Source organism: Mirounga leonina, unplaced genomic scaffold (genome assembly GCF_011800145.1).
Source record: "Mirounga leonina isolate KUSES-001 unplaced genomic scaffold, KU_Mleo_1.0 Mir_128, whole genome shotgun sequence".
NCBI lineage: Eukaryota > Metazoa > Chordata > Mammalia > Carnivora > Phocidae > Mirounga > Mirounga leonina.
In genome coordinates this window covers 5,754,547-5,767,766 of record NW_023270320.1, presented here as the reverse complement: position 1 = coordinate 5,767,766, position 13,220 = coordinate 5,754,547, and the positions used below count along the sequence as shown (strand labels likewise).

General features: G+C 48.1%; 1 protein-coding gene across 3 annotated transcripts in view; it reads left to right on the top strand.

Moving 5' to 3' along the window:
- The window catches only part of PLEKHA2 (pleckstrin homology domain containing A2), a 58,330-nt gene that overhangs the window by 17,022 nt on the left and 28,088 nt on the right, over positions 1–13,220 (top strand). For all 3 annotated transcript variants that reach the window (XM_035003993.1, XM_035003992.1, XM_035003994.1), the window contains one exon: positions 8,527–8,583. In XM_035003993.1, the coding sequence (XP_034859884.1) occupies positions 8,527–8,583 (57 nt within the window). The remainder of the gene's footprint in view (positions 1–8,526; positions 8,584–13,220) is intronic.

The window sequence follows — 13,220 nt, the reverse complement described above, 5'->3', positions numbered from 1 at the left end:
CAATATTATTGCTTATGGCCACTGATCCGGCTAATGCATATAAAAATCAATATGCTGACAATATCAAGCACACAAATAGTTCTTGAATAGAAACGAACATTGGCTGGATTTTCGTGAAAACATTGCTATGATATTATGGCTCCAGCAGCTGTATTTTAATTTAATGTTGGTCCCTATCATGAGAGAGGAGATAAAATACCTTAATTAGGCTGCTGTACTTTATTACAGTGACCTACAGGTGACTGACTATGTTTTAATCGCACAGCAACGCTTATGTTCCAGCCTGTGAGGCCCACTTGGCTAAGTAATTGCAAGACTAAATTATGTAGCCCTGAAAAAAGGATAAACAGAAGCATGAACATACTATTGCACTAGCTGGTTGTTCTTACCAAATTTACTCTGTGAAGTGTATTTTCTCTCTATTGCTAAAAAATACTCCGATGCTTTTACTTTCCAAAGACCATGATGTGAATTATAGATCATTGTAACATTCAGAAAGATGGTATCTTTCCTGGTAACTCTGGGGCCACAATGAGAGCCCTTTGCTTTTTTTTTTTTTTTTTAAATCTGAAAGCAGTTCTTTCGTTGAAAGGGGCAAGGAGCTTTAGCTGTGTTAAAAAGATGGATATTTGGCTATTTTGGCTATTTGGATATTTTAGTAGAAAGAATACAGAAGCGTGGTAGGAATACATAGAACATATAAATAAATGGACAGTAGTTTTGTCTTAAAGGTTATGTGAAAATTGGTATTTTTTAAAATTGTGAGGTTTTTGTCAGAAGCCTCCTTGAGCAAAATTTGGCTGAAATCCATCAATATTTAAAAGATTTTTGCATCATAGGCTTCACCCTGTCAAAATGCCAAGAACCAGTAAGATAACTTAAAAAAAAAAAAATAGCCAATACACGCATATGGTACAAAATTCAAAATGTGGGACTGCTGATCTAGTGACAAGTTCCTCCCTCCCAGTCCTGTCCACCAGCCACATAGTCCTCTAGCCAGAGGCAGCCCACATTACCAGTTTCTTACGTGTCTGTCCAGAGATGTTCTCTGCATAAACAAGCATCATGAGACTTTTCAGACCTCCAGCAATTGTTTTGCTGGAGCAAAGTGTTTTTCAGTCATGGATTTTGTGTTATTGGTATATTAATGACTTTGGACTACATGGTATATTTCCATGTAGTCAAATGATTTCAAGGGCCAAGTAGAATTTCTGGCAGGCTTTTGTCCATACTGTCTGTGAGAGGCAGGATGCAGAATTCCTTTGGGAAAAAAAGATTTCAAGCAACAGGTCTATACTTTTACCATAATGCAAATTCCACTAAGGGAAAATTATTAGTCAGTTAATGTGTTTTTTTTTTTAGAATTAAAATTATGTATGACTTATTGAGAATTAACATAAAATACTGTAGTAATCTTGTGTGTTTTTTAAAACAATCTTCATTTTCTTTATCACAGGATGGTACTTTGTCTAAATTAAAAGGAAGTGAAAACCAAGAGGTACTTTGGGACAATCGTGTTCATAGCACTAGTTGGTAGTAAAGTCTAACCAAGGGAGAGGGAAGCTGTGAAATTTAGCCAAGTAACTGTGGTGAAACTGTTCTAAGTTTTCTTAAAATTTGCCTTCGGTTTTATTGTTGTTAATGTTTTGCTTTGAGATTTCAACCTTCAGTGTTTGATATATCTATTGTATATGTATACTTTTATGTATTTGTATAACTATTTATATACAAAAGAATGCCATTTTACTATTCAAATAATGTCTCCAAGGCAAAGCAGGCAACTGTGTATTTGGGAGGGGGCTACATATTAGATTTTGCTCCCAAGCCCATTTGCTTAGTTTGTATCCCTTGAGCGCAGGACAACTCGATGTGTACCTGAATTAGGGAAACACCCCCCCTTTTTTTTTTTCCTGAGCCTCGTGTCCTCATCTGTAAAACAGTGGTAATGATATTATCTCTATCTCTGACATAGTTGCTGTGAGGATTAAATAAAGTAATGTATGTGGAAGTGCTTGCATAAACTCTAAAGTATTACCGAGATGTCATTTGCTGACAGCGAGGCATTTGTCTCGGGCGCCCTGGACTGTCGTCGGCGGTGGTGCGCAGGGAATAGAGAGAAGGGGATAGACGGAGAGGCCATGTGAAGGAAGAAAATGTCACGCTCGGTGACTGATGGGAGGGTGAAGGAGAGCAGTCGGAGGGTTAGTGCCGGGCTGACCGGGAGAGAAGGTGGAACCACTGACAGACACGGGGCAGTGGGGAACGGACCCGATTCCAGGACGGAGGGCCATGACTCCTGAGTTTTGAGGCACGTGTGGAGGAGGCTGCCTTGAGCACAGGGGTGAAGGGCTTGGCTTATTGACTTTAAAGTTTTAGAACCATTTCAGTGGCCAGTGGTTGGAGTCTTGGAACCTGAACGTGTCCTGGGGATTATCTAGAGCCCAGGCCTTGGACCATGTCTTTAGGTCACTATCACCAGGACTGGGGGAGGGAAATAAAGGGGTTGGGCATGTGGTGGCCAAGGGACTTAGCCTTCATGACATCTATCCTGGCTGAAGCCCATGCTGATGCAGGTTGATGGTCAACAGAGAGGAGGCGTCCAGACAACAGAACGCAAGCATTGCACCAGCAGAGCGGTTCATGATGCAGAGTTGACTTTTCTGGAAGGCAAGGGTTAAATGCAAATTTTGAACTAGAGAATGAGGAGAGTAGTCAGGGGCATTTCACCCTTCCTCAAGTTAGTATCAGGAAGTGGAGCTACAGAATGGAGGGGAGGAGATGTGTTTGATACCAGAGCGGCAAGTCAGGCCACTGTCTGGGTCACCTAATGCCTGGAAATAGCTTGGTTACTTTCCTTTTGTTGCTCTCCCATTCTGGGGCGGGGGCTGTAGAATGTGGGGCAGAGGGAATTGTGTTCTTCCCTCTGTTCTCATCATACAGCTCTTCTTAGGCGAGTCTTTCTTTTCTGAGAGTCTGTGTCTGGCCTCGGTTTCTCGTGTTGGAGTTGTGGTTTCGGCCTATGGGCAGCCATGTTGGCTCATGGCCTAGCTGTGGGATTTCCGTATACATCCCCTTCCTCCTCCTCCCACTCGTTGACCAGCAAGCTGGTTTTGACTGCCTGATGTGTTCTGCTAGGCACCCTGGAGGGAGAGAAGAGAAGGTAAGAAGGCATCTTTTTCCCCCTCTCCACTCCAAATCCCTGGTCGTTCGGAGTTTGGCATGCAAGAGCCAGTTTGACCAGTTCCTGCCCTGCCCAGCTTGGGCAACTGTCGAGGGCCTCTTTTGGTGTAACCCTGCTGGTCCTGCTCTTGTATTTACCTTTCATTGATAATCAACTCTTAGATAATGAGCAGGTCCTTGTACATTTGGATTGTCTCACGGGAGGTGGCATGGCGTAGAGGGAAAGCATGTAAGATTGGGGAATCAGGAAGGGTTGGGTTTGAATACTGGCCTGACTGCTCACTGCGTGTGTGACCTTGGGCAAGTTGCTTCACCTGCTCAGTCCTTAGTTTCTTCATCTGTAAAATGGGATTGTTAGGATTAAGTGACAATGTGCAGGAGTACCTAGCAGCCAGGCCTGGTGCAAAATTAACTCTAAATATACGTCAGTTTCCTTTTTCCTTCCTCAAGCTGTGCTTTGCTGAAGCACTAGATTGATGGTGGGAGTTACAAGCTCTATCTTTATTCAGCTCCCTGAGGAAGTCATTTCCCCACCTTGAGCCTTAGAGGACTCATGCGGCAAATGATGAGGGATCACCAGAACCCTTTAGTGGTGTTGCTCTGTGAATTTATGACTCTCTAGTTAGTCATTTCTGTGCTCCTTGTTACTCTCGTTAGAAGATGGGAAAGGGAGTAGGAGACACTCCTAGGGTAAAATTTTCTATTTCGAAACAAGAGATAATGTTGCTTCTGGAAAAAAGGCTTACTACGGGAGGTTTGTCACATCTCTGTGTGGGCCTCTCAGGTCCTTCCTTGGTGATGGAAAAGAATAAACCCCGCGCTTTCCACTCATGGGGAGCGGGAGCTTCTTTGAGGCCCTTGGTGGCAGAAGAACGCTTGAGCAAAAAGCAAGGTGTTGGCAGTGTCTTCATAAAAACTGTCAGTCATTTAACGGGAACCTGCCCTGTGCCGTACAGTGTTTCGGAAAATTGAGAATGCTTCTGACTTCCAGACATCCTCACGTCCAGTGGCTGCCAGCCATGCGTGGCACTGGAATCCCCTTTCCCGCTGCCCTGCCCTTCCCTTCCTCCCTGTTTATTGCTGGTGCAGCAACCAAGGTCACCCTGTGGGCTGCCACTGGGCGTGGCTTTCTCACCAGCTGCTGCATCTCTAGTGCAGAGTCAGCAGGACCAGCCTGCAGCAGTGGTCCTCAAAACGGGCAGCACTGTGGAATCACTGCGGTGCTTGGAAAACATACAGGTGCCTGGGCCCTACCCCAGATCAGTTAAAACCCTGGGAATGAGGCGTGGGTATTAGTTTGTTTAAAAATACCTGCAGGTGGTTCCCATAAGCAGCCTTCCCACCAGCCTGTCTTCACTCCCCATCCGCTCAGATGCTCTCATTTCAGATGCTTCCCTTGACCCTCTTGTTGTTGGGGCTCGGTCCTTTTATGCCCCCTCCACCCGATTCCTGTCCCTCAGGAACCCTGCCTGAGGTCATGGAAACTGCAACCTCAAGTGACAGCCCAGTTCAAAACATGAACAAGTTCTTTCCAAAGAAACGTCGTTCGCCAATGGTGGATGGGAGGTCTTCAGTACTGAGGGTAGCAGGCTTTTAGGGACTAGTTCGGGAACTTAACCACCAAGCAAGTAGTGTTTTTGCTTAAAAATTGAGGAGTCCAGGGGCACCTGTGTGGCTCAGTTGGTTAAGCGTCCGACTCTTGGTTTCTGTTCCCGTCATGAGCTCGGGGTCCTGGGATCGAGCCCTGCATAGACCTCTGTGCTCAGCAGGGAGTGTGCTTGGGATTCTCTCTACTTCTCCCTTGGTCCCCACCCCCCGCCCCGCCCTGCCCCCAGCTTGTGCACTTGTGCATTCTCTCTCTCTCTCAAAATAAATAAACCAATGAATAGATCTTTAAAAACTAATAATGAGTAAATAAAGATTGAGGAGTCTGCAATGTAATAAGATTCTACTCATGTCCTCCATGTGCTTAAAATCTAGTAAGAAGAGACTTAAACTCGCAGAAAAATATGCTGCAATATAGAATTGAGGGCTAGATTTTGTCATGTAGATCAGTTGTTCTCAGCCTTGGGCCTGTGTAGGGATCACTTGGGAACATTTAAAAAATGTGCATGTTCTGACCGCATTCCATTTGACTCTGATTCAGTGTTTTTTCGGGTGAGGCCTGAGCCCGGGCCTTTTCAAACAAGCTCCCCGGTAGAGTGTGATGTGCACCACAGCTGGAGACGGATTGGTGCACAGGAATTCAGAGAGGGGGGAGCTCAGGAACAGACTGCAGGCTGGAGAAGCTTTGTGAAGGTAGATCCTCTTGTTCCTTCCCTGGAAGAGACCGGGCCGCGTCCTGGAGAGGCAGCTTTGACACCCTGCCCCACCCCAGGTGCTGTTTCTTGGCGTTCCTGGCCTGACAACTGGCTGCTGAGGTCCTCAGCTCAGACATGTTGGTACATTCTTCCTTGACCAGGAAGGTTCTGCCTGGGGCTGCCACCCTGGCAGCGAGCTGTCACCATTAATCTCCCAGGTCCAGTAACTGGAGTGGACATGGAGCCGTCACTCTGGATCAAGGCTCAGGGATCCTGGGGCTGTTTTCTCCTATCATTCGTTCCCCCTCTCCCCCACCCTCCTGGCATTTACAGACACTCGTCATATTTTCCTGGCTTCTCATGGTGGAGAGGGAGGTACATGTGAGCCTAGGAGCAGACTGTGTGGTGGGCGGTGGGTGAGGGAGGTGAAGGCGCCCCTGCCTCCAGGTAACCGGGCAGGAGAACTGCTCCTGTGTCTTTCTGGAGCGGGAGAGCTGAAGCGGGGGGGCGGGCAGGGGACTGAGGGTGGAGCAGCCCTGGAGGGTGGAGGGGATGAAGTAGTTGAAATCTGATCGGCTCGTATCTGTCATTACGTGTGGGTTAGTGTCCGAATGGTTCCCCAGATCCCACTTCATCACTCATAATTCCAGATAGGGCTCTGGAGGCCTTTGGGCTGTGGTTTGGGGTGATGAGAGTGAGTTGTGCAAGACCAAACCCTGAGACTTGGCATCTGCATCTTGTAATTAGTGTTGTGGGTCCGGGAGAGGACCTACATCTCGAAGGTAATGTTCGCCTGGAGCTACCATGGGCTAGGCTCTCCTTACGGATTTTCATGTAATTCTCACAACAAGCCTGTGAAACAGGGTTTACTGTCCCCCCCCTTTATAGGTAAACAAACTTGCCTACAGTCATAGGGCAATAATGTCACAGCTAGAATTCCAACAGCTCAAACTTTTAAGATTTTATCATGCTGCTTCTAGGGCATTGGGTTGAAGTCAGGTGACCTGAGCTTTATAGTTCAGGTTCTTCCACCAATTATGTGACCTTGGACTGATCCCCTCACTTTCTTCCAGTGCCACATGGGGCTGGGAGTGGGCCAGGTGCTCAGCGGTCCGACAGGCTGGTGGCTGTCCTTGCAGGCAGCCTTACTGTGTGCGGAGCTGTCTGCCCAGAGTAGTTCGCGTTTTCCTGGCGGCAGTGTTGGTTGCTCATTGGCCTTTTGGGGTGCCTGTGGCTCCTTTGTGGACTCTGATTTAGGGGCACAGGGCCTATCTCTCTTTACCCGATAGAGATTTCCTTAAAAGTCAACAAAATGCAATCACTGTATATTCGAAAAAAATGTGTAAATCAGATCATCCGTATCTGAAATGCTAGTCTGGCTTCTCGAAGGCCACATTTAGATTTATGGCCTCATTTTGTTAAAAAAAAGAAGGGGGGTAGGGGGCAACATCCTTTCTGAATTTCTTACTCTACAATTTAAGGTCTCTGAGAATCCTTTTATCGTGGTATCATCCCCATCTATTTTCTCGTGTATAGAAAATTTCACATATTGCATTTGCTTCAAGTGATGTATGTTAATTTAGATAATTGGGCCTAGAAGGGCTCTTCCCTACCGACTAAGATACTTCTTAAGGGCAGTCTCCTGGAATGACAGGTCATTTCACTGCTAACCCTTTAGGAAATTTACTAAATTCTCATTATCCAAGATTTATCTCCCTTATTGCTTTGAGATAAGCCCAGGTAACTGGGAGCTTCAAAGTTATTCTTGGAGGCTTATGCAACAGCTTAAGGGGCACCAGGAGCTGTGGACACGTCCTCAAGGTCCGTGGGGGAGTGGATTTTCCAACTTATAAATAAACTCCACAGCTGAGGTCTCTAATCTTGTTCATTTCTTTGGTATGCTATCATCCCTGTGTCTTCACTGTGTTTCTGACAGTGGAGAAATTAGAAAGCCAAAGAGTATTGCCCGATGAGGTGCCTGTGAGTTTCTTGCTGTTTTAATAGAACATTGACTTGGTGTTTTGTGGCGTACAGACATCATCCCAGTTGGTACTCATAATAATCTTGTGAAATAAACTGAACAGCTTTATTTTTTTATTTCTTTTTTTTTTTTTTAAGATTTTATTTATTTATTTGAGACAGAGAGAATGAGAGACAGAGAGCACGAGAGGGGGGAGGGTCAGAGGGAGAAGCAGACTCCCCGCCGAGCAGGGAGCCCGATGCGGGACTCGATCCCAGGACTCCAGGATCATGACCTGAGCCGAAGGCAGTCGCTTAACCAACTGAGCCACCCAGGAACCCCCTTTTTTAAAGATTTTACTTATTTATTTGAGAGCGAGAATGAGAGAGAGAGAGAGAGCATGAGAAGGGGGAGGGTCAGAGGGAGAAGCAGACTCCCCGCTGAGCAGGGAGCCCGATGTGGGACTCGATCCCGGGGCTCCAGGATCATGACCTGAGCCGAAGGCAGTCGCTCAACCAACTGAGCCACCCAGGCGCCCCTATTTTTTTTATTTCTGTATTGTGTGAATCAGTACCCTGTTTATTACAAAAAGAATTTGAAGTAGCATAAAGCAGGACCAAGCCAATAAGGAGGCCAGAGCTGTCAGGAAAGAAGAAATATAATGGCTAATATTTGTTGAGAGCCCTCTATGTACCCGGGATGATTCCAAGTGGCCTTAAATGTATTAGCTCATCCTTATGAGTGCCTTGTGAGGTAGGTTATTATCCCTATTTTTTACAGAAAGGAAAACGGAGGCTTAGTGCTTAAGGAACTTATTCACTGTCAAATGGTGGAGCTCACACTTTTTACCACCGTCCTAGAACACACCCCTCCCTAGTAAGTAAGGCCAAGGATAAGGTCCATGCCAACAGAGCCATGGCAGGTTATCACCGTTTCACGGAGGAAAGTGAGCTAAAGAATGTGGGTAAGTGGCTTGCTCAAGGTTGCAAAGCCAGGACTAGAGTCTTGGTCTTCCATCTCTTAGTGCTGTTTCCACTGCCTCACATAGCATTATGCTTCTTAAAATGAAAAACATATGTCTTTCAGAACCTGGCAATGGGGGCAGGAGCTGTTGGATCTTTGCAGCTGACCTACATCTCGAAGGTAATGTTCGCCTGGAGCTGTGGGGATTCGCGTCCTCTAAGTGGGTTTAGTATCTAAACGAGAACTGTCAAATTCTTCGGGCATTAGCATTTGGATATGTTGCATGGGCAGTGAAGTGCTCCCCTGCCCTCCCTTTGGAAGCTTTGCTGCTGACCGGTGCTGGGTGGAGTGTGTTTAACAGGTTCTTGGAGGGTGAGCCTGAAGCCTCTTACTCCTGGGACACGTCAGTCAGTGATGCTCCCCGCTCCTGCCAAGGAGGCATAGGTGGTGGGGGTAGGAGTTGGGTGTGACCTTTTCTCGTCATTGAGGCAAAAAGGAGTACAAAACAACTGTAAAATCCCCAGTGACTATAGAAGATTCTCCCAAGGGGTATTGTTCAACAGGAGAGGCTCAGAAAGGGTCGGGGCTGTGCTGGATTATCTATCACCTGGACAGAATGCCTGTGGAGGGAAGGCTAGGAGAGCCCCTGGAAGGCCCTCAGTTGTGCCGGGGAACTATTTAGCAGCCAGATGATGGCTGGAGAGCCTGGCAGGTGGGCTGACAGGCCGTCCCTGGTCCAATTAGTGCAGACAGGGCAAGAGCAGTCCCTCTTCGGAGCTGAGACCCGGGGGCGGCGGGCGGCGGTGGGCTGGTTGATGATGCCCATACTTAGCTGCTGAATTTAGCTTCTTATAGCGGCCCCTCCCTGGAGCAGGCTCCAGTGCTGACCTGTGATGCAGCAGAGATAAAAAAAAAAAAGGGCCGGGGATTTAGAGCCTTGCCAGAAAGAGGAACTCTTCGTCCAGTGAGAAGAGCCAGGTGGCGCCCAGCCAGCACGAAGGTTCCGGAAGCCCTGCTCTCCCCATGCACCCCTCACTTCAGGCCTCTTGGGGATCTCTGCTGCTTTGCTCACGCTGTCGCACCCTCAGGGGTTGAGACAAGGTGGGGGGACCCTGATCTGAGGGACCGCTGGCTCCTTGGCCTTGCGAGCTTTGGGAACCCTTGTGTCCAGCCTCCCATTGCGCCTGGCTGGGTGGGGGGCGGGTGGTCGGAGGTGGAGGCAGCTGCAGGGGCTGCAGGCAGTGGCTGGCAGACGCAGCTGGGCACCGAGGCAGAAGATGCAGGGCAGGGTTTGAGCGGATTAGAGAGAGGAGATCATGACCTCGGCGGGGAGGGGGCAGGGCTTAGAGCGAAGCTTTGCTAGCACAGCTGTGGGCAATTTGTGCTGGCCTTGCGGTGAGAGATGTGGCTGCCTCTGGGGCCAGGCGGGCCAGAGTGCCTGGGCCTTCCCTTCTCCTGTCTGGTCTTGCTGTGGGCTCATGAGGTCTTTCTCCAGGAGGCTTGGAGGAACAGAATCAGAGAGGGGGAGCAGGGAACCTCATTATTAGTGAAATTCCAAACCTTCTCCCGTTGGAGAGGGTTTGGGAGACTTCGGGGAAGAGTGAATACCATCTCCTGCTGAATCATGATTTATAAATGCAGCTCAGAGGAGGGTTTTTAGAATTCTCAGCTTTGGAGGCTGCCTCATTTAGGGAAGGATGGACCTGCCTCTTGGCCCTTCTCGGGAGATGCAGGCCTGGGTGGGTGTTTTTGCAAAGCCCACAGCTGCCCCAGGGTCAGGTTACACGGAGTGGAGCGCCTTTAACTCCTTCCTGACCCAGTGCCAGAAAGCAGGGGTTTTCCCAGAAACACATTTAGCAGTGCAACTGGCATCAGATTCAGCATTCCAGCTTATTTCGTGTTAACCCCTGGGTAGTCCCTCCCAGAGTAAAGCGTTTCACCCCAGCGTCGACCTGGCTCGCGGTGTATGTGTGGTCCCTGTGCAGGGGTGCTTTCCATAGCTCCTTCTTGAAGGCTAGTGTTGGGACACTGAGTTCCTTCAGAAAGGCCAACAGAGATGAAACTCCTTGACTTGATGTCCTCCAGGGCATTGATGGCAGCAGAACTAGGTTTGGGGCAAACTAGGGAATGATGATGGGCGCCTGGGTGGCTCAGTTGGTTAAGCGACTGCCTTCGGCTCAGGTCATGATCCTGGAGTCCCTGGATTGAGTCCCGCGTTGGGCTCCCTGCTCGGCAGGGAGTCTGCTTTGCCCTCTGACCCTATCCCCTCTCATGTGTTCTCTCTCATTCTCTCTCTCTCTCAAATAAATAAATAAAATCTTTAAAAAAACCCAAAAAGCAAAAAACTAGGGAATGATGGAAGGTGGGCTTGGTGCCACCACCTTCCCACCTCGCCCGATGGCTCTTCTCTTCTTTACAGCCAGCCCCAGTGTCCCACCCCCGGCTGTGTCCCGCCCTGTCAGGGCCTTGCTCTCAGTTAGTTATAAGGAAGACCTTCCTAGAACACTGGTTCTTAACCTTTTGTGGTGGTGGTGGGGCGGAGGGGGAGATCGATGGTGGTCACAGATCCTTTCGAGAGTTGGATGAAGAGCATGGACTCCTTCTCCAGGTGAAGTATATTATGTGTCTACAACACCCTGGTTTTGCCTATAATTTCAGGGCTCATTGACCTCGTGAAGTTGGTCCAGAGACCACTGCTTAGAACCCTTCCAGTCACTCTGTGTAACTGATGCTGCCTCCTCCGCTCTTGATGTCACCTCATGGGGCAGGGGTGCCCCGGACACTGAGGCAGAGCTACCCCAGAGCTTCAAGACCTCATCCTGCTGCTGCAGCTTCTGCCAGAGGGGCCCCAGCTCCACTTCCGGCCAGGGGCAGACAGGATGGGGCTGGCTAGCAGTGCCCTGTGACCGAGGAGTTTGCTGCTCCTGTGGTCTGTGTTTGATCTGATAAGAGTAAGTTCCTGAGAGTCTGTTGAGCTGTCGAGTGGCCTTGTCTGCGTCACTCTATGGTTGACCCATGCCCATTCCGCCCCTCACATCCTGACCTCCTCTCATTGCTTGCATAACCCGGGACCCACCAGTCAACCACTGCTACGCAGCTACTTAACTGTGGCCACCTCGGGGCAGGCAGGTGGTAGCACTTGGCCGCCCTCACTATAGCTGGTCTGTGAGCCATACTTTTTCAGGATCCTCTGTTCCTTCACTACATCTGAAGGAGGCTGCACAGTCTGGTCTGATCACCAGCGTGAGGTGGGGTGGAGGCCAGAGGGCTTATACCTCCCAGGGGAGGAGGGATTCTGCCGCCGAGGTCCCCAGGATATCAGGAGGAGGCCAGAGCTACCTTTCCATAGTAAATGAGGCCCTTCTCCCTGAGGGACACAGCACAGGTAGAGAGGATTTCGTTTTTCTCTTTTGCCATTCTGTGACGATAAGAAGGAAACTAGTAATTGCTCTCTGGCTTTGCTAATTGCGAAGCTGATCAGAGACACTGAGGGTCTTACCCTTGCTAAACGGCCTACAGGGCAGAACCAGGACTGATGTCTGGTTGATTCAGCAAGGAGCTAGCTGCTTTGCCAAATAATCCTTCTGTGGTTAGGCATGAGGCAAATTATGGATGTGCATGCATGTAATCACCCATGTCCCCTGACTGAAAACTGGAAGAACCTATAAAAACAAATGAAAAGCCAGGTGATCGCTTAGGTTCAGTTGTTGTAATAAGCATGCCAGAAGGATTCCCTCAGTATAGGTTGCTAATAAGTTGTGGTCAACATGGACCATTTGTCATCCAACCTGGTGAAAAGCCAGTGGTGCTTTCTCTGGTCAGTGATAAATGTCATTTTCTGGGAGAAAGGGGTGAATCTTCTAATAAGCCGGTGAGGGTCTCAAAGTGCCCAGCTTTTTAAAGCTATTCTAAAGCTTACAGTAGGGAGGAAGCCGTGAGATAGGTGGGTTCTGAGGGCCAGGCCACTCTCTGCTGGTCAGAGCTACACAGGAACCGAGGGTAGGCCACGCAGGTGTTACGGGCACAAGGGACCTACAGGAGGAACATGGGTGCCGAGGGAAAGAGCAAGAAAATGAGTCACTGACAGATCAGGACATCACACACAAGCAGGATAAAGGCATATGCTGTGGTGCAGATGGAATCCCAGGATCCCAAACCCAAGAAACAAGGTAGCACAGGGGCCGGAACTTACGAAGTCCTGGAGCTCTGGGGAGTGGTTTCTGGGAGTGATGAAGACATGCCTGAATTTTGATAGTCTGTGACTGAACTCAGGATAGGTAGGCTCACCTTTGCCTGAATTTTTAATTTTTTCGGGACTGTTTAAAGGCTTTCATTAGGCCCTAAAGGCCTTCATCTCACATCATGGTGAACATATCAGAATATAACCATATCCCTCATTAAATAGAATTGGCTATAAAATATTCTAACATAACATAATAAAAAAATATTCGAAAGGATTTCAGTCATCTTACTTTTGGAATGATTTGGTTGAGTCACTCATTTAATTCGTGATTGGCTATATTTCTTGGCAATCATCTTGCATATCCAAGGATTCTTGTAAACTAAGAAAATCAAAGCTACTAATTATTTTCATATGTAATGAGATTTTTATGATTGTTTAATCAAAACATTAATGAAGTCGACTTAATGTGACATCGTGTGGGCACTTAAAATCCTTGTCGAAGAGGTTGATATAATGTTATGTAGACATTTAATGATTTATTTATTGATGTTGACTCTACTATGTTCATTTTGTATGTTGGAGAGCAGGCATTTTTTTCAGGTCTCACATAAGTAGGAGAAGGCCCTTGCTTGGG